Source organism: Crinia signifera, chromosome 9, assembly GCF_055691185.1.
Source record: "Crinia signifera chromosome 9, ASM5569118v1, whole genome shotgun sequence".
In the NCBI taxonomy this organism is placed as follows: Eukaryota; Metazoa; Chordata; class Amphibia; order Anura; family Myobatrachidae; genus Crinia; species Crinia signifera.
This window is the reverse complement of record NC_139225.1, coordinates 71,108,556-71,128,697: the sequence shown is the minus strand read 5'-3', so window position 1 is coordinate 71,128,697 and position 20,142 is coordinate 71,108,556. Positions and strand designations below refer to the sequence as shown.

Sequence of the window (20,142 nt, the reverse complement as noted above, 5' to 3'; positions counted from 1 at the left end):
TAAAACTTCTCGTCAAAAGCCATCCGGCCTCCTTCAGCCCTTGTCCATACCCGAACAACCCTGGACTCATCTCTCAATGGATTTCGTTACTGATTTGCCTGTGTCACATGGATTCAACACCATCTGGGTCATAGTAGACCATTTCTCCAAAATGGCACACTTTGTTCCCCTCAAGGGGTTACCTTCAGCTCCCAAGTTGGCTCAACTCTTTATCAAAGAGATATTTCGTCTTCATGGCCTGCCTGAGGAAATATTCTCTGATAGAGGAGTACAATTCGTGGCAAGATTTTGGAGATCTCTCTGTTCAGCATTCCGAATTAAGCTTCTCCACAGCATATCATCCCCAGACCAACGGGCAAACTGAGAGAGTGAACCAGGATCTAGAGACTTTTCTCCGTCTGTATCTGTCTTCTTCCCAAGATAACTGGGTTGAACTCCTGCCATGGGCTGAATTCGCACATAATAATTCATATCACTCTGCTACAGACCAGTCTCCATTTCTCGTTGTTTATGGCAAGCATCTTCGCGTTCCTGAATTTCAGAGACTCCCAGAATGCAACATTCCTGCAGTTAAGTCATCTCTTCAATATTTTTCTAATATTTGGAAGAATGTTCATGCGTCTTTGTGCAAGGCCTCTCAGCGCTATAAAAAATTTGCAGACCGTCACCGAAAGGCAGTTCCCAAACTTCAAGTTGGAGACAGTGTCTGGCTTTCAACAAAAAACATCAGACTGCGAGTACCATCGATGAAATTTGCTCCCAAGTTTATAGGTCCTTATCCAGTAATCTCTGTCATCTCGCCAGTGGCTTATAAGCTTCAGTTGCCTCAGTCTCTACGAATCCCGAACTCATTTCACATATCATTACTAAGGCCTTTGGTTCTCAATCGTTGCTTCCAGAACAAAGTCCCTCGACTACAGCAGCCTCAAGCCGACCGTGGTGTATCCTTTGCTGTGAAAAGAATTCTAGACTCCAGAAAACGATACGGTCGGATTCAGTATTTGCTGAAGAGAGAACTTGGTTAGATGCCACAGACATTGATGCTCCCGCCTTGATAAAAAAGTTCCATCAAAACAATCCTGGCAAGCCTGGTAAGTGTCCGGAGTCCACTCCCAAGGGGGGGGGGGGTACTGTCACAGTCCGTGTGTGTCACTTACCAGTCCGGGTGGTGCGGCGGGATTTGGTCCAGGTGCGTGGTCTCGGGCATCTGAGCAGAACGCCAGGAGAACGCGGGCAGTCACCATTATGCGTGGGTGACGCTGCCCGCTCTGACTGGTTGTCTTGCGCTGGCGCGGAGTGCCCTGTCCCAGTTCCCCAAGCTGTCCCCTCACTCTGGATGCGGGCACCGGCGGAGCAGCAGCTGCAGTACTTCCGGCCACCTGTGGGGACTTCACTGACGCAAGGCATACTACCTCTGCCGCAGCGTCTGCACAGCAGGCGCCATCTTGGTGAAGCCAGCCAATGCAATCCAGGCTGAAGTCAGCAGCCTATCAGCGAATCCCAAGGGGGATAAAGGACTCATCTTTAAACCAAGCTGGTGCCAGTTCTTCGCTTGTCAATCCTTAGGGAACACCAGCGTCCTGAGCTCTCCTGACTACCTGTGCACTTTCAGCGTCTTGCTCCAAGTGCAATCAGTCTGGGTCATCTGTGCATTTCCAGCATCTTGCTCCAAGTGCAATCAGTCCGGATCACCTGTGCACTTTCAGCGTCTGGCTCTAAGTGCAATCAGCCTCTAATCATCTGTGCACCTCCAGCATTCTGCTTCAAGGTGCAATCAAGCCTGCTTACCTGTGTACCTTCTGCCTGGGTGCAGTCTGCAAGCCACCTCCTGTGCACCTTCCATTTTGGTACAACTCCTGCTATCACCTGTGTACCTTCTGCCTGGGTGCAGTCTGCAAGCCACCTCCTGTGCACCTTCCGTTTTGGTACAACTCCTGCTATCACCTGTGTACCTCCTGCCTGGGTGCAATCTGCAAGCAACCTCCTGTGCACCTTCCGTTCAGGTACAACCCCTGCTATCACCTGTGTACCTCCTGCCTGGTTGCAATCTGCAAGCAACCTCCTGTGCACCTTCCGTTTGGGTACAACCTTCACCAGTCTCCAGTGTACCTTCTGTTTGGCTGCAGCCTGTCAAAGTCTCCTGCGCACCCCCTGCCTGGGTGCTACCCACTGCAGTCACCTGTGTACTCCGGTCTGGCTATAACTGGTTCCCGATTCCCGTCTCAGTGGCAAACGCAGGATTTTCAGAAGGGGGTTTCCAGAGGGGCGGAGCAAAGCACAGAGATGGACCCAGTATATGCCGGGTCAGTTAAAGTATTATAGATAGACCAAATGTATATAAATAATAATAATAATATATATAAATATACATACAGGGGCGTCAACAGCAGTGTAGACCCCTGGGCATAGCAATGTATTGGGGCACCTACCGATCCTCCAGCGGTAGGGGTGGGGGAAGCCAGGTGGTAGGGGGTATTATATCAACCGCTCAGCATGTAGGGCCTGGATCAGTAATTTCCACTAATTACCCCTTTATTGCACAGATGGTGGGAGATGGGGAGGGAGAAGGGGTCATTGGGCTGAATGAAGGGGCCCTGATACATAACTTCCAGGGGGGTAGAGGATGTTCAATATGCAGAGGAGAGGTGTATAGTGGAGTGGGCTTGTTATTCATAATTTTCTGGTGGGAGGACAGCTTGCTTGACTGCAGATATCTCCAGTTTCCAGAAATAGATTTCTTAGATTTTAATGGAATTAAAAACTAGAGAATCCCACCTACCAAATGGTACTGGGGACTAGGGGATCAGAGTTCAGGAGGCAGAGCAATCTGCCAACGAGTATATAAAACTACATAACAGGTGTGTGGAGCTGGAGCAGTAACCAGCTGCTGGAAGGCTGATATCTCTGGTTTTGGGAAAAGTAGAGACAAGCTGCTAGTGTCCATCAAAGGGGGAGAGTCCCAGCTTTTGGAATATACCCTCAGAAAAACTCTAAGTCAGACAAACCTGAAATATCTGACTGGGAAGAGCAATTAATAGGCTTGGATGGGGACCACTGCTTTGAAGTCAGATATCTCCGGTTCCCAAGGGCCGATTTTTAAAATTCTTATACCCTTGGAAAGAGGGGACCCTCAGCTTTCAGCCTTAGACTCATGGGGGGGTTTCTGGGTACTCAGAAACCCCCCCTGCGTGCGCTACTGCGTCTGTCATCTGTTCCTTCATTACCTACCCCGTGGCTAACTTCTAAGATCCATCCTACACGTCAGTGTCCTCCAACTCCAGGGTCCTCCCAGGTCCCGTATGAGAAGGACTTATATTCGGCGCCCTGCTACCCTGCAAGCTACACCGGTTCCTGGTCAACTCCCGGGTCCACAGAATTCCCAGGTACTGACAGAAAGTACCTGAAGTATGTATGATGTTGATTTGACATCAGGCAGAGAAGTAATAAAGGACGCTTTGCACTCAACGCATGCCGTGTGCAGGCTCCTCAAGCCTACAATGATTATATGTATATAAATATACGTATTTGGGGATAAATATACTTCTAGGGACTGTTTGTGTGTTTATTTTAGTAATTTGGGGGTTTTCCGGTCTTGTCTAATCTAAGACTATTTAGGGTGCAGGTATGCAAGTGTTTGGTAGATTACAAAGGAAATCATTTGATGAAGGCTCCATAAATTCAAATGATAAACCACCACCTGATTGATGGATGCTTCTTGTTATTTTTTAGATTTTCTAAAGAATATAGGATGCATCTATGGAGATTCCCAGGGGGGTAGAAAGATCATCTTCTTGTGTTCCTAACAGTGCTTGTGGGCCGCTCTGATATTTTATCTATAGACCACAGCATGCACTCCGTCTATGCAGCATGCAAGGCAACACACACAAACATCTCAGAATCCATTCACTGCTATATATGATTGTAAGCGTATAGCAAATAAAACAGCATCTACTAATCAGTGCCGGATTAAGGTCTAAATGGGCCTGGAGCTGAAAATTATCAAGGGCCTATTATGTGCAATAATAGGGGTTGTGGCCAGCACCTAATAATGTGGGAGCCATGACCAGTGCTCTGTTTGGGTGGTCTGTTCATGGGTGTGTCTCTATTCATGTACCTATTTTCAACTAATTATATATGCCTAGAAAAGGCAGGGGCTGGCATAGGAAAAATGCAGGGAGACATATTGGCCGGTGCACCTGCAGGATGCCGATGTCCTAAAATACTTGCGGGGTGAGGCGGCACTCCAGTCATAAAAAAAATACGGAAGCCGCAACTTGGTAGACAACATTTCAGCACCTTTTATGTGGTCACCTAAGTTTACCACACCAAATATCCCTTATACAAATCATGCAACACAATAGTAACCCCCTTATACTGTACTTGCCTCCGGCGCGATGCCAGCACGCATCTGTGGCGTCCCCGGCATCTCCTCTTCCCCCTGCAGCCGGAAGGACATCCCCGGCTGTGACATGCTGCTGGAGGAGGAGGAGCAGCATGGAGGACAGGGGAGGGGTGTGCGGACGGCGGGCAGTGATAGAAGCCCATAGGCTTCTATAGGGTATCGCCACCCAAAGGAAGCCGAAGACGGTCGGGTTTTAGTAAATTTAAAAATGCGATAAAACGGGGGTTTTACCACATTTTCATCAATAGTACATTCCGCCCATAATGAGCCAAAATTCACACCGACTGAGCTAAAATTCACACTATGGCACACGGATTGAGTCAAAATTCACGTTATGCCACACAGATTAAGGCAAAATTCACATTTTGCCACACGTATTGAGCCAAAATACACACTATACCAAACAGAGTGAGCAATAATGCACATTATGCTTCATAAACAGGGGCATAGCGTGCCAATATTTACACCATAATGCCCATTACATGTTACGCCACACACCATAATGTCCATTACATGTTAACACACACCATAATGTCCATTACATGTTAAGCCACACACCATAATGTCCATTACGTAATATGCCCAACACCATAATGTTCCATGCTCATTGCCAGAGGTTCCATGCTCGTTGCCATGTGAGATTGCATGCTTATTGCCAAGGTGGAATACATGCTCATGGTAACTGGGGGACAGCCGCCGCCAGACAGAAATGACAGCCATTGACAGCCGGGCAGAGAGCAGGGGGCTACCTGGCTGTATTCAGAGCACTGCAGGTCCCGGTTATTTGAAATAATACCCCTTTCACACCAGAAAATGCAGGAATACCCCTTTCACACCAGCCTAGTCCCTGCATTTTCTGGTGTGAGACGGAGAGAACCCCCCCCCCCCCCCTTTAAACAACCAGTTATATCTTCTGAACCAACTGACCCATTTACATGTGGGCTTCGATTGATTTTGGTCCCGGGAAACTGGGACATTTGGTTCCAGAGAAATCTGTCCTCAAAAAACATGAACAGCCATGACATTACATTTCAGAAATGAAAAAATTGGTTTACCCGCAATATCACTAGAACCAATGAACCCATATGGAACAGCCTGGTATCAGATTAAAGGCCCAGCGATTTTGGTTCGACTGAGATCAACCTCGAGCTTCTGTGATGCTGGAGGGGGAACTGGTCGTCTTTGGAACCGGGTGGGGGTCGGAATTAGCGGGTCCCATGTTATCCTATGTGGAAAATGCTTTGCCTGGCTGTATCTCTGGTTCCCGAGGGTCTAGTGACACGGGTCTGGGCTCGTTGGAAAGACCTGGCCCTCAGCTACAAAATATGCCTATTTGGATAGTGGGCCTGGAGCTGGAGCTCCATTAGGCCCATTGTTAATCCGGCCCTGCTACTAATAACTTCAGAGGCTGAGTCTATGTAAGGGATTGCTCGGGCTGAACATTGGCTTGCAGAGCATATGTGCCTTCTCTGGACTCCATATGACTATTTATATTAATATTTTATTTTCACTGTTTTATTATATTTCTATTGTCCAATTTAAATGAGATGCACATTTAAGGAGCAAATATCAAATAATATCTAACATCCTGTCTTTGGTATTGTTCCAAAGCACTCAGACACTTTGATTTACCAGAAGGAGGGTTTGTGTTGGCGATGTAGTACATAAATGTCATATACAGTAACAATTAGAACTGAAATGAGAGTATGATGGGGGGAGAGCTCAGACAATCATACTGCATGGTCAAGTGCATCATTATTCCCTCACATGGGTGAGATGCAGCAAATGAAAAATGCAGCCAAACCTCCGAAAATGAGGTTTAGCCAAAGTCCCCATATGCATCAAGCCTGAATGCGGTACATTCCGGGGCCTGGATGTGGTGGGCAACAGGATTTTAACATCAACGTTGTCCATAGAAGTCTATGGGTTTCTTTCCCAGTTTCCTGCTGTGAGGGATCCAACCGGAGCCCTCCCAGTATCCACAGCGACACATGTGTCACTCGTCACATGCACAGATAGGACTCTGGACCCAAAGCCCAGAATTCCTATAATCACTAAGGACGGCTCGTACCGCACTGTGTGAGATGTACTGAGCTTGAAAAGGTGATAAAATGGAGATTGATAAACCACAATCAATCAGCTCCCAACTGTCATTTTTAAAACAGCCTGTAAAATGGAGAACAGTTAGGAGATGATTGACTGTTGGTTTATCAGTCTCTGTTTTAGCACTTTTTCAAGCTGAGTACATCTGTCCCCCTGTCCTTTACAAGCACATGACAACAAGTGGAAGGAGCAGAAAATAATGGTGTATAAGAATGTATTTAAATTCTTCTGTCTTTCCCTTGAAGCGCAGAGGGGTTTATTTACTAAGATGGGAGTTCTATTGAAGATAGGATGTTGCTATGGGCAACCAATCAGAATCTACTTCTTATTTATTTGGCACCTTCTGGAAGACAATAGATAAAATCTGTTTGGTTGCCCATAGCAACATCCCATCTTCAATAGATCTCCCATCTTAGTAAATCAACTCCAGAAATGAGTAAATATCAAGATGACTAATATTTTGGCACCGATAAGTCCTGGATGGATTGAAACCGTCTATACCCATCTCCATGAACAATATGTGGACTTAATTGGCACCACCGACTATAAGAAATGAAGATATTAAACCATTCAGTACACGCAGAAGTATTTAAGACACACTTACCTAGATCCTTGCTGCACTGAACATGATGTATCAGGGCTGACAGCATGACGATAAGACAGAAGGAAGGTTCTGCTGCCAGTGAGGTTCTCCTGACAAATACAGGACATAACATCTTCAGCATCATTCTTGTCCCCTGACGTTGTCTTGTCTACAACTTCTTTCCTAGAGCGGTCCTTGTACTGTGTGTAATAATAAAAGTCTGTTAATTAAATAGGTCATGTAAAAGGTTTGTTATAGACCATTACCTCTGAGCCTGTAGCATCATCATGTCAGGCTATAGTAGACCTATTTATATCTGGTACTAGGAACTTTAGATTAAACTGGAACTATCACCTTAATTTTATCTTCCCATCTCCATGCCGTTCTCTTACTGATTCTCTCAGTGTCCTTGCTATCTGTCTTCCTGCCACAAAAACATCTCTGTGACAAATTTCCTGTCAATGTTTCCGTTCCTCTATGATTCTACACTTCGTATACTAAAGTGGAAATGCCGCCCTTCATCTTTTTCATTCTGCAGAGTGTTTTTGTGTTATGCGTGCATATTGGTTCCAGTGCCCTGGTTTATGTGTACACCACTTCAAATTTACTATTTAAGTAACCAATGTCCGCTCAATGTATTAAAAAATATTAGGTACATAAAAAAAAAAACACACAGGGGCCAGATGTACTAAGCCTTGAAAAGTGATAAAGTGGAGATAGATAAACCATCAACCAATCAGCTACTAACTCTTTTATTTTAATGTAGTCTTTAACACAGCAGTTTGGAGCTGATTGGCTGGTACATTATCCCTCAAGAGTTGTTACCAAACCAACCAATCAGCTTCTGCCATTATTACAGGCTGTGCTAGATAAAGGGCAGTTATGCTGTTTACACACAAGTAATGGACCACCTACTCATCCGATCCAACAATTTGGTAAACACTATGCACAAATGATATTGTGTATACACGCCAGACGCCCGATTAACAATAGGGCAGATAGAGCTGTAGCTCCAGGTCTCCATAATTTAATAGGCCTACCATCATGACAGCATGATGATCACCAGGCAGACACCACATGGCCTCATGGTTGTGTATGAATCATAAGTATTCAACTTGCATTCTTATGTTACACATTTATGCAATTTTTGCACATATAGATATTGGGTCTTATAGTGTATGGGTTCTACATACTACATAGTTTGGGCATCACCTCCTCCCATAATAGGCCCTTGAACATTTTCAGCTCCAGGCCCATTAGATCCTTAATCCCCTAACTATAAACCTTGCTAACTACAGACTGCTATTGAAATACTAACATATTTTAAAGCTTTGCTTCAACTGTTTCTAAATTGAAGGACTAACATTCTAATAAGTGTTTATCCATCTAACGATAACAGTAACAAATTGCTATAATACCCTAATGCCCCTTTCAGACCGCACTTTTAAAACGGTAAATTGCCGTTTTTTTACCGTTTTAAAACGGTAATGTGTGCGGTCTGAAAGGTCCAGTCCCACTTAACCGGTTAGAAAATGCAGTTTTTTCTAACCGGTTAAAATGCAGGGTCCTACCCGTTTCTGAACCGGTATTTTAGCCAAAAAATCGTCTCAGAAACGGTATTTAGGACCCAGCCAATGAGCTGGGTCCTAAATTCAGCACAGTGAATACTTAATGAGCGCTCATTAAGTATTCACAGCACTGGAGCCCCCCGCGCGCGTGTCGACACCCCCTGCGCGCGTGTCGACGCCCCCCCGCGCGTGTCGACGCCCCCCGCGTGTCGACCCCCCCCCGCGCGTGTCGACGGACCCCCGTGTCGACTTACCCCGTGCCGGTATCTCCGTTGTGGTTCCCGGCACTGCAGCTCAGTATGCTCGGAAAGCACTTATGAAAAAAGTGTCTTTCAGAAAATGGCTGCCCCCATACGGAAGACAGTTTTTTTAAACTGGGTTTCCTATGGGGCAGCCATTTTCTGGAAGACACTTTTTTCATAAGTGCTTTCCGAGCATACTGAGCTGCAGTCCACAACGGAGGTACCGGCACGGGGTAAGTCGACACGGGGGGGGGGCGCCGACATGCGGGGGGGGGGGTGGGGGGGGCGTCGACACGCGCGGGGGGCGTCGACATGCGCGGGGGGCGTCGACATGCACGGGGGGCGTCGACATGCGCTCGGTCGACACGCGAGGGGGGGGGGGGGAGCTGCACGGAGGGGAGTGCTGAAGGCTGCACTGGCTTTAACCCTGTATTTGGAAAGTTTCCAAAAACGGGTCTGCCAGTGTCAAAAAATCGGCACTTAAACGGTAATATACCGTTTAAGTGCTGCGGTCTGAAAGGGGTTTTATCTGGCAGACCCGTTTTTGGAAACGTTTCCAAATACAGGGTCAAAGCCAGTTATGCGGTCTGAAAGCAGCATAACAACGTTTGAAACACAATTGCAAAATGAAAGCAGGACATTTAATGCAGCATTAACTCTGAACACCAGCTACATGGTTTCATACCATATAGAAAGCTTACTGGTTTAATGCATGTGTAAACATTTTTATTATCGTGTTTATGTTTTAATTGTGCTATATATTGGCCAATATTACTATGAACTGTCTTAAATAATCAGTCAAATTTATCAAATTCATGGTACTTGTTTCCTAGCATGGCGCCCAGATTTCCTATGTATGGCACCGTAGGAAAATCACATCGCATCACATGGGCCATTATAGCGGCATGCTATGCAATGCGATGCAATGCGATGCAATGCGATTTTGTAATGTAATTTTTTCTATGCTTATATCCCCACTATATCACATCGCATTGCATTGCATGTCCCGCAAAATCGCATGTGATCGCATGCGATTTAATAGGATGTGCGATGCCATGAAATGGCCTGAGAAAGCCGGAAGTTACTGATCCGGGAAAACGTGTTGAGTAAATCAAATTGAGACCCCTATACCGACTGATAGTCCGCCTCCACTCCTGAGAATCATAGAGCACCACCTGAGGCTGGATCAAGTTTCTAACATCATTGGGATACTACGCCAGTTTCCTAAAGAGACATACCAGAGAACCAGTGGTCGCCATCAGGATCAAATTGCTCTCATTACATTGAGCACAATATCTCCAGCTTCACCTTTCATCCAATTCTGGAAAGGACATTACATCCATTCATACAGCGGACATCAGTGGAAGGATTTCCCAATTGGTAATATACAATACCTATATATTTGGGCTACTCTGTGACAACTGACTTTTCTTTAAATAACTTCTTTATTTTGCTTATGCACATTTAACATACAGACACAATGCGGGCAGGCCACATCTACATAAAAATTTACAAATTCCAATTACAATACATACCCCCATGTTAATACAAAGTGCATTTATACAACACAACATAATATGCATATCCCAGATCCCCCCCCCTCTCCTCCCTCCCACCCCCTGCCTGCTTACCCTGTCAGCCTGTTGTACAATGCTTGACTACTAATTAAAATTCTACCCTGCCTTCCGGTTGCCTCCTTTCTTTCCTCTTACTTTACTACTAGATGCCGAGACATCTATAACTGCTTTAGTGCTTTGGCTTGTATAGTTTTATCCTATCTAATCTGTGAATTGTTATCCTTATTCAATCAACAGTGTCCCGTACACCCTTAGTGTTCATTTAAAGTGCAATGTGTGGACTATTTAAGGTGATGCAGAGTGTTACGTACACCCTTATGAACATTTTAAAGTGCAACGTGCAATCCGGTTACAAAGTGCAAACTAATAAGTCCTGTAGAATATGTTTTGGTTCAGTGCTGCGCTCTGCCCTTTTTTATGGTTGAAATGTAGGAATAAATGAAGAATAAATCGTGGGTGTTATTTGAATAAAAAATAAGCTTTACTGATAGTAATAAAGATAAATGACCAGTGTTTGTGAACACCGCTAATGATTAATACAATGAATCAATTAATCAATTAATCAGGGATTGGAAAAACAAATAAACCAAAACAAAAAACAAAAGAACAAAAATACAATGGATAAGTAGATCAATATGGGTCAAGAACTCGGTATTTATACGGAGTTCACTTTCTGTAGTGTCCTGTTTGTCAATTCTGTGTGTTCTCCGCACAACACAGAACAAGAAAGGCTGAATAAAAATAAACCAAAACAAAAAACAAAACCAAAGTAGTAAATAATGAGGTGCATGTACGATACCAGTGGCTAAAGTGAGCCGGGTTGTTCCTGGTTCAACTCTGCTGGTGTTAATAATGTCTCACAAGTCTCAATATGTCAAAAAACGGCGTCCCGTTAGATGACAATATCTGGGGGTGTGCGCACAGTTCTTAACGGTGAATCTTCAGGTACCTCTTTAGCATTGGTGGTCAGTGGCGCCCGGTTTTCGGGGGAAAGTAGTTGCCTGACGCCGCAGGTTGCCCGGACTTCTGGAGACTCTTACAGCGGGACCACTTGCACTCGGGGCTGCGCGTTAACACTGCTCCCTGTGCTGCGGTACACTCACTGTGAAGTCTCCCTGTCTCGGAGGTTTACAGGACACCGCCACGGATACCGATGTGGTCCGCAGCTGTGCCTGCTTCACCTCTCTACGGGTTTCCTGCACCGGTGAGCTTTTCTCTCCCCGTACTCACCTCTGCTTCTCGGCGGCCTCGGTCCCACGATGTAGTTGACGTGTACAGTCTGGCGCGTGCACACGCCGGCTGTCAGCGTCTCTGCTTCAAATGTCCTGGCGTCTCAGCCTGTTAACGGAATCTGCTTACATGTATTCGGTCAGTGGTTCCTCCAACGCGTTTCAGCTACCTTGTAGCCTTCTTCTAGGAAGATTTGTAGTATACGTATGTCCATTGAGGTTTTTTAAATAACCCTCTCATTCCCTTTGCTGTTTTCTCATTGGTTAGTGTCATTGGTTGGTGATTGGGTTTCTGTTTGTCACGCTTCAAAACACCCTCCCTCCTTCTTAAACGTTTCTATGCAACATGTGTCAGTTTGCTGTAGCACAATTGCTACAGTGGTTACTTTATTACATTTATTAAGAAGTGATTAAGAGACAACAATGTTATGGTAAACAATGGGTTTACTTCTAACCATTAGGAGTTATTTTAAAGGTATATTGAGCAATGGGTTTAGAGGTGATAAATGGTACGGGTCTCATTTATTTTAAAGAGATTTTATTCTAAAAGATTTATTTCTTTCCTACTATGGCTTTTACCTCATTGTCTAAATTAAGACCTCTAGGTTTCAGTGTTTTCAAGGTGTACGTCCATTTAAGTTCAAGTCTATTCATTTTCATTTGGTAGTCACCCCCTCGCCAGTTCTGTTCTACTGTCTGGATGCCCGTGAACTTTAGTGAACTGGGGTCCCCGTCATGGAAGTCATTGAAATGTTTGGATAAATTGTGCTCGTCATTTTTCTTTTTAATATTACGTATGTGTTCGCTAATCCTTGTTTTTAGTGGTCTGGTTGTCCTCCCCACATATTGTTTTTTGCAGCTGCACTCTAATAAATAGATGACCCCCTTACTATTGCATGTTATCCTGTTTTTTATGTTATATGTTTCTTTGGTCTGATTGGACATAAAGGTTTCGATTGGTTTAGTGGATTTCATGTTCTGATTTTTACAGCCTGAACATGTCCCGCAATAGTAAAATCCGTTACTTGGTTGTATTGTAAGTGTGGTCTGGATTTGTCTTTTGGGTGGGATATGGTTATTCACTAGCTTTTGCCTAATGTCAGGGGCTTTTTTGTACACAATTTTAGGTTGATCTGGTAAAATGTCTGCATAAGTCTCGTCCTCTAATAGCAGTGGCCAGTGTTTTTTAAGGATCCCATGCAGTGTGCTTGATTGTTGTGAAAATTGGGTGATGAACGGGGTTTCTTGGTAAGGGGTGTCTGTTTTGTTTTTATACTTTAGGAGGTCAGTCCTGTCAATCTTGTGCACTGTTTCCAGTGCTAGTTCCAATTGGTCGTTTTCATAGTCTTTCTCTCTAAATCTTGCAGTCAGTTCTGCACTCTGTTCTATGAAGTCTTTCTGCATTGAACAGTTTCTCTTGAGTCTAATATATTGGCTCTTGGGTATTCCCTGCAGCCATTTGGGGTGATGCCAACTGCTCGAAAGTATAAAGCTGTTTACGTCAACAGTTTTTTTGAAAGTTTTTGTATGTATTGTGGAGTCCTCTATGAAAATATTGAGGTCCAGGAATTCTACAGTGAGTTTGCTGTAATTTGTGGTGAATACCAGGTTATTGTTGTTTTGGTTCATATATGTCAGGAAATGCGTTAGTGAATCCTCATCACCCTTCCAAATAAACAGAATATCATCAATAAACCTATTCCAGAGCACGAGATTCGCCCCGGGCCCGCCACCTCCCCATATGTGGTGATCTTCCCACCAACTCATGAAGAGGTTTGCGTACCCCGGTGCGAATCTCGTGCCCATCGCGGTCCCGGTGGTCTGCAGGTAAAAGTCGTTCTCGAACCACACATAGTTGTGCTTTAATATGAAATTAATACTGTCCAGAATGAATGTGAGTTGGTCTTGCTCTATGGATTCGTCTTTGGATAAATGGTAGTGTATGCTGTTGAGTCCCTGGTCGTGATCAATGATGCTGTACAGGGAAGTGACATCAGATGTAACCAGCCACATGTCATCTTCCCATTCTATGTTTTGTAATAGTTGAAGAATATGTGTAGTGTCCCTGATGTATGATTTCTGTTTTTGAACGTATAGTTGGAGAAAAGTGTCAAGGTATTTTGAGAGATTAGTGGTTAGTGAGTTAATTCCAGAGATGATTGGTCTGCCGGGTGGGTTTGACCACCGGGACCGCGATGGGCACGAGATTCGCACCGGGGTACGCAAACCTCTTCATGAGTTGGTGGGAAGATCACCACATATGGGGAGGTGGCGGGCCCGGGGCGAATCTCGTGCTCTGGAATAGATTTATTGATGATATTCTGTTTATTTGGAAGGGGGATGAGGATTCACTAACGCATTTCCTGACATATATGAACCAAAACAACAATAACCTGGTATTCACCACAAATTACAGCAAACTCACTGTAGAATTCCTGGACCTCAATATTTTCATAGAGGACTCCACAATACATACAAAAACTTTCAAAAAAACTGTTGACGTAAACAGCTTTATACTTTCGAGCAGTTGGCATCACCCCAAATGGCTGCAGGGAATACCCAAGAGCCAATATATTAGACTCAAGAGAAACTGTTCAATGCAGAAAGACTTCATAGAACAGAGTGCAGAACTGACTGCAAGATTTAGAGAGAAAGACTATGAAAACGACCAATTGGAACTAGCACTGGAAACAGTGCACAAGATTGACAGGACTGACCTCCTAAAGTATTAAAACAAAACAGACACCCCTTACCAAGAAACCCCGTTCATCACCCAATTTTCACAACAATCAAGCACACTGCATGGGATCCTTAAAAAACACTGGCCACTGCTATTAGAGGACGAGACTTTTGCAGACATTTTACCAGATCAACCTAAAATTGTGTACAAAAAAGCCCCTGACATTAGGCAAAAGCTAGTGAATAACCATATCCCACCCAAAAGACAAATCCAGACCACACTTACAATACAACCAAGTAACGGATTTTACTATTGCGGGACATGTTCAGGCTGTAAAAATCAGAACATGAAATCCACTAAACCAATTGAAACCTTCATGTCCAATCAGACCAAAGAAACATATAACATAAAAAACAGGATAACATGCAATAGTAAGGGGGTCATCTATTTATTAGAGTGCAGCTGCAAAAAACAATATGTGGGGAGGACAACCAGACCACTAAAAACAAGGATTAGCGAACACATACGTAATATTATATATATATATATATATATATATATATATATATATATATATATATATATTAATATTCACTAAAGTTCACGGGCATCCAGACAGTAGAACAGAACTGGCGAGGGGGTGACTACCAAATGAAAATTAATAGACTTGAACTTAAATGGATGTACACCTTGAAAACACTGAAACCTAGAGGTCTTAATTTAGACAATGAGGTAAAAGCCATAGTAGGAAAGAAATAAATCTTTTAGAATAAAATCTCTTTAAAATAAATGAGACCCCGTACCATTTATCACCTCTAAACCCATTGCTCAATATACCTTTAAAATAACTCCTAATGGTTAGAAGTAAACCCATTGTTTACCATAACATTGTTGTCTCTTAATCACTTCTTAATAAATGTAATAAAGTAACCACTGTAGCAATTGTGCTACAGCAAACTGACACATGTTGCATAGAAACATTTAAGAAGGAGGGAGGGTGTTTTGAAGCGTCACAAACAGAAACCCAATCACCAACCAATGACACTAACCAATGAGAAAACAGCAAAGGGAATGAGAGGGTTATTTAAAAAACCTCAATGGACATACGTATACTACAAATCTCCCTAGAAGAAGGCTACAAGGTAGCTGAAACGCGTTGGAGGAACCACTGACAGAATACATGTAAGCAGATTCCATTAACAGGCTGAGACGCCAGGACATTTAATGCAGAGACGCTGACAGCCGGCGTGTGCACGCGCCAGACTGTACACGTCAACTACATCGTGGGACCGAGGCCGCCGAGAAGCAGAGGTGAGTACGGGGAGAGAAAAGCTCACCGGTGCAGGAAACCCGTAGAGAGGTGAAGCAGGCACAGCCGCGGACCACATCGGTATCCGTGGCGGTGTCCTGTAAACCTCCGAGACAGGGAGACTTCACAGTGAGTGTACCGCAGCACAGGGAGCAGTGTTAACGCGCAGCCCCGAGTGCAAGCGGTCCTGCTGTAAGAGTCTCCAGAAGTCCGGGCAACCTGCGGCGTCAGGCAACTACTTTCCCCCGAAAACCGGGCGCCACTGACCACCAATGCTAAAGAGGTACCTGAAGATTCACCGTTAAGAACTGTGCGCACACCCCCAGATATTGTCATCTAACGGGACGCCGTTTTTTGACACATTTGGACAGATGTATTAAGCCTTAACAAGAGATAAATGCAAGGGTGATAAAGAGAGATAAACGTCCAGCCGATCAACTGCCATGTTACAGGCTGTGTTTGAAAAAAGTCAGTAAGGAGCTGATTGGCTGGATGTTTATCTCTTGTTATCAACTTTGCATTTATCTCTTGTTAAGGCTTAATACATCTGCCCCATTGAGACTTGTGAGACATTATTAACACCAGCAGAGTTGAACCAGGAACAACCCGGCTCACTTTAGCCACTGGTATCGTACATGTACCTCATTATTTACTACTTTGGTTTTGTTTTTTGTTTTGGTTTATTTTTATTCAGCCTTTCTTGTTCTGTGTTGTGCGGAGAACACACAGAATTCACAAACAGGACACTACAGAAAGTGAACTCCGTATAAATACCGAGTTCTTGACCCATATTTGATCTACTTATCCATTGTATTTTTGTTCTTTTGTTTTTTGTTTTGGTTTTGGTTTTTTGATTTGGTTTATTTGTTTTTCCAATCCCTGATTAATTGATTAATTGATTCATTGTATTATTCATTAGCGGTGTTCGCAAACACTGGTCATTTTTTTATCTTTATTACTATCAGTAAAGCTTATTTTTTATTCAAATAACACCCACGATTTATTCTTCATTTATTCCTACATTTCAACCATAAAAAAGGGCAGAGCGCAGCACTGAACCAAAACGTATTCTATAGTCAAACCCAGCGGATTAGTCATCCGTAAGTGCGGCAGCTAGCCCGAGGATTCGGTGCGCAGGTACAACCCCCGATAAATACTGCAAATAATAAGTCCTATACCTCTTAGTACTTCTTTATTTCTAAAATGTGACTAATTTGCTTCTTAAGTGAACGACTGTGCATCTTACCAGGCTTTCAAGCGCCCTTTCATTAGTTTTTAATTTTTTATTTAAAACTTCTTAATTCTATTAAACAAAATAGTGTTATTATCGTGTCTATTGGTAATTAAAAAACACACACTATACTACTACACACCTATGCTCGAGGAAAAAGCTCAAACCACCGATGCCAGATTTTTTTGTATTTATTCAGAGTATTTCTACTAATGTAAAGGTATTTTTCATTCTTAATTGTGTAGTTCACCAATGCTTTCCAACAAGCTGGACTTGGGCCTTTCTTTGCCATCCAGCTTCTGGCAATTATTACTTTGGCTAATGCACACAAATTTGTAATATATTGCCGGTCACCGGGTTCTAGCTGCCTGAAATCGATAATATTCAACGGACAACCTCTTGCAGATAACACCGTTCTAGGTATGCCGGAGTCCACTAGAGTTTGAATTATTTCTTCCCAAAATACAGTCACCATTTAACACTGCCATAGAAGATGGAAAAAGGTGCCCTCATAACGATTGCACTTAGGGCATAGTGTGGAGGTGCGTCCGTTAAATTTGACCATACGGGTTACTGACATGTAAACACTGTGTAAAATAAAGTATTGGACCTGTTGTACCCTAATTGCATTCGTGGCCTGTGCTATATTAGAGACCACAAAGCTCCAGTCTTCCTCCTCTATCATCCCCACATCCTGCTCCTACTTTACCCTCAGGGCTACCATACTCTCCTGACCCTTATCATGGTTCAAACATTTATAAATTCACCTAACCAGTTTATTATCACCACCCGTCCTCATGATCGTTTTAATTGGAGATTTGCCTATAATTGGGGTGCCCCCCTGAAACTGTGCCCCTATTGCCGCTTTCAGCTGCAGGTACCGGTACAGATAGGATTTAGGAAGACCAAATTCAGCCTTCAGCTCTGCAAACGTTTTTAGGCGGCCGGAAAGAAATACTTATATAATCGAGTATCTATTCCAGACTTGTTTGACTTGTATTGATATTAGTTCTTTAAAGGTCAGGGGATCATCTAATGGATGCAGAGGATCTATACTATCTATATTTAATATGCTATTGGCCTCCTGCCAAATTTTTATGGCTTGTTTCACAAATGGCAGATAACACATATGAATCGATTTTTGTAATGTCCTATTACTAGGGTTGCATTGCGGTGAGGCCACTGTAACCACTGCCAGGGCGAAATCGCTGTCTTCCCCTTCCATTAACCAAGGGCGTAATTGAGCCATTTGGGCCGATATATAATAAAAACGGAAATCTGGGAGCCCCATTCCCCCTACTCCTTTGTCCATCGTTAGCTTATTTAACTGGACCTTGGGGCGGGTGTTATGCCAGATAAAGGACGAAAGTTTACTATTAAATTTCCTAAATATTATTTTGGGAATAAAGGTTGGAGACTGTTGGATTATGTATAGCAGCTGTGGAAGCACCACCATTTTAATTAAATTAATCTGTCCCGTGACTGTGAGGGGAAGTTTGCTCCATGATTTAAATTTAGAGTCCAACTTATTCAATATTGGAAAAATGTTACACTGTACAAATTCCTCGGCTTTACGGGTTATCTGTATCCCTAAATATTTAAATTTAGTTGCCCAGTTTATTGGAAGGGGAGGAGGCAATGCCTGGAGCGGCGTGGTACCCAAATAAAGCATATGTGATTCGGCAATCAATTTTATGGCCACAGGAAGCGATGTCCTGTAGTCATAAAGATATATGGTACTAATGTATTATCTGGGCTCCCATGTTAAATGCACCCCATTTTTTCATACCCCTACTATCCAACTATGCATGGAGTTGATTTTATATAAAGAAGCGTGGCGAGCGGACACGGTCTCATAAGAAAAACGGGAGCCCTGATATTACATAAGTACCAGATATATTAACACATCATCGGCATATAAAGAAACCACATCTGTCCCCTTAGCCATCTGCAGGCTCTGGATTTCGGTGTGGGTTCTTAACAAGGGGTTCTGCAAATAATAAGTGCAAATAAAAGGGGAGATAGCGGACACCCCTGTCTTGTGCCCCTAAAGAGCCCGAATGTGGTTGAGGTCCACCCATTTAAGGACACCCTAGCCATGGGGCATTTATATAGTAATTGTATCCACTTAATAAAATTTTCCCCTATTCCAAACGCCTTTAGGGTCGCCCATAAATATGTCCACTCCACCACATTGAACGCTTTAGTAGCATCCAAAGATACCACTGCCGGTTGACTGCCTAGTTCCGGGGGTAGCTGTAGGTGTGTATATAGCCTCCGCAGGTTAGCCGATGTTGATTTACCGGGCATAAAGCCTGACTGGTTAGGATGTACAATTTTATAAATATGTTTTTTTAATCTACTAGCCAAGATTTTGGCAAGGATTTTAGCCTCATTTGATAATAAAGATATTGGTCTATATGAATCTAAATTGGTTGCATCCTTCCCTTGTTTTAAGATTACTATTATCTTAGCCTCAACCATAGACACGGGGATCTCACCTTCCCGAAAGCAACGAGTCAAGGTAGTGTGAAGTTGAGGGGCGATTACGTCTATATGCTTTTTGAACACCTCGACTGGGATCCCGTCTAGCCCAGGCGCTTTATTCCCTGGAAGATCTATTATAGCCTGACGAACTTCAATAATGTCTAAAGATTTTTCAAGTTCTTGACTATCAATCTGAGAAAGGTTGGGGAGTTTGATCTTTTCGATCTGGGTCAATAACTCGTCAGAGGTGATCTTAAGCTCAGAGGAGTACAACTCCCTGAAATAATCACAAAACAATTCCCCCATCTGTGATGTAGCAAATATTAGCTGGCCATGTGTATTTTTAATTGAACCTATACACGAGGAGGGGGCTTCTGCTTTTGCCAGATATGCGAGGTAGCGCCCCGTTTTATCAGAAGTTTGATAGGCCTTATAGGACTGGTGGACCAGCAATTAAGTATTATCTTCCTGGATTGCCCCCAGCCAGATCTTTTGGGCCTCCAACCAGCTCTGCCTTGTTAATTCAGATTTAGTTAGTAAATATTCAGCTTCTAACTCTAAGGACTTCTCCTCCATCTCCTGTATACGCTATTTCTTGGCCTTCTTAATTTCGGTTATACGTTTCCTGAATATCCCTCGCATATAGGCTTTAAAAGCATCCCATTCTGTAGCTGCCTTTGCCGATCCCTGATTTACCACCCTAAATTTCCGCCAAAGATTATACATATTTT

General features: G+C 43.5%; 1 protein-coding gene across 1 annotated transcript in view; it reads right to left on the bottom strand.

The window, feature by feature from the left end:
• The window catches only part of IL2RG (interleukin 2 receptor subunit gamma), a 57,659-nt gene extending 50,136 nt beyond the window's left edge, over positions 1-7,523 (bottom strand). Inside the window, exons 1-2 of the mRNA XM_083159192.1 lie at positions 7,443-7,523; positions 7,110-7,288 (exon numbers count right to left, since the gene is read on the bottom strand). Of these exons, the coding sequence (XP_083015318.1) occupies positions 7,110-7,233 (124 nt within the window). The 5' untranslated portion in view covers positions 7,234-7,288; positions 7,443-7,523. The remainder of the gene's footprint in view (positions 1-7,109; positions 7,289-7,442) is intronic.
• Positions 7,524-20,142: the final 12,619 nt, after the last annotated feature.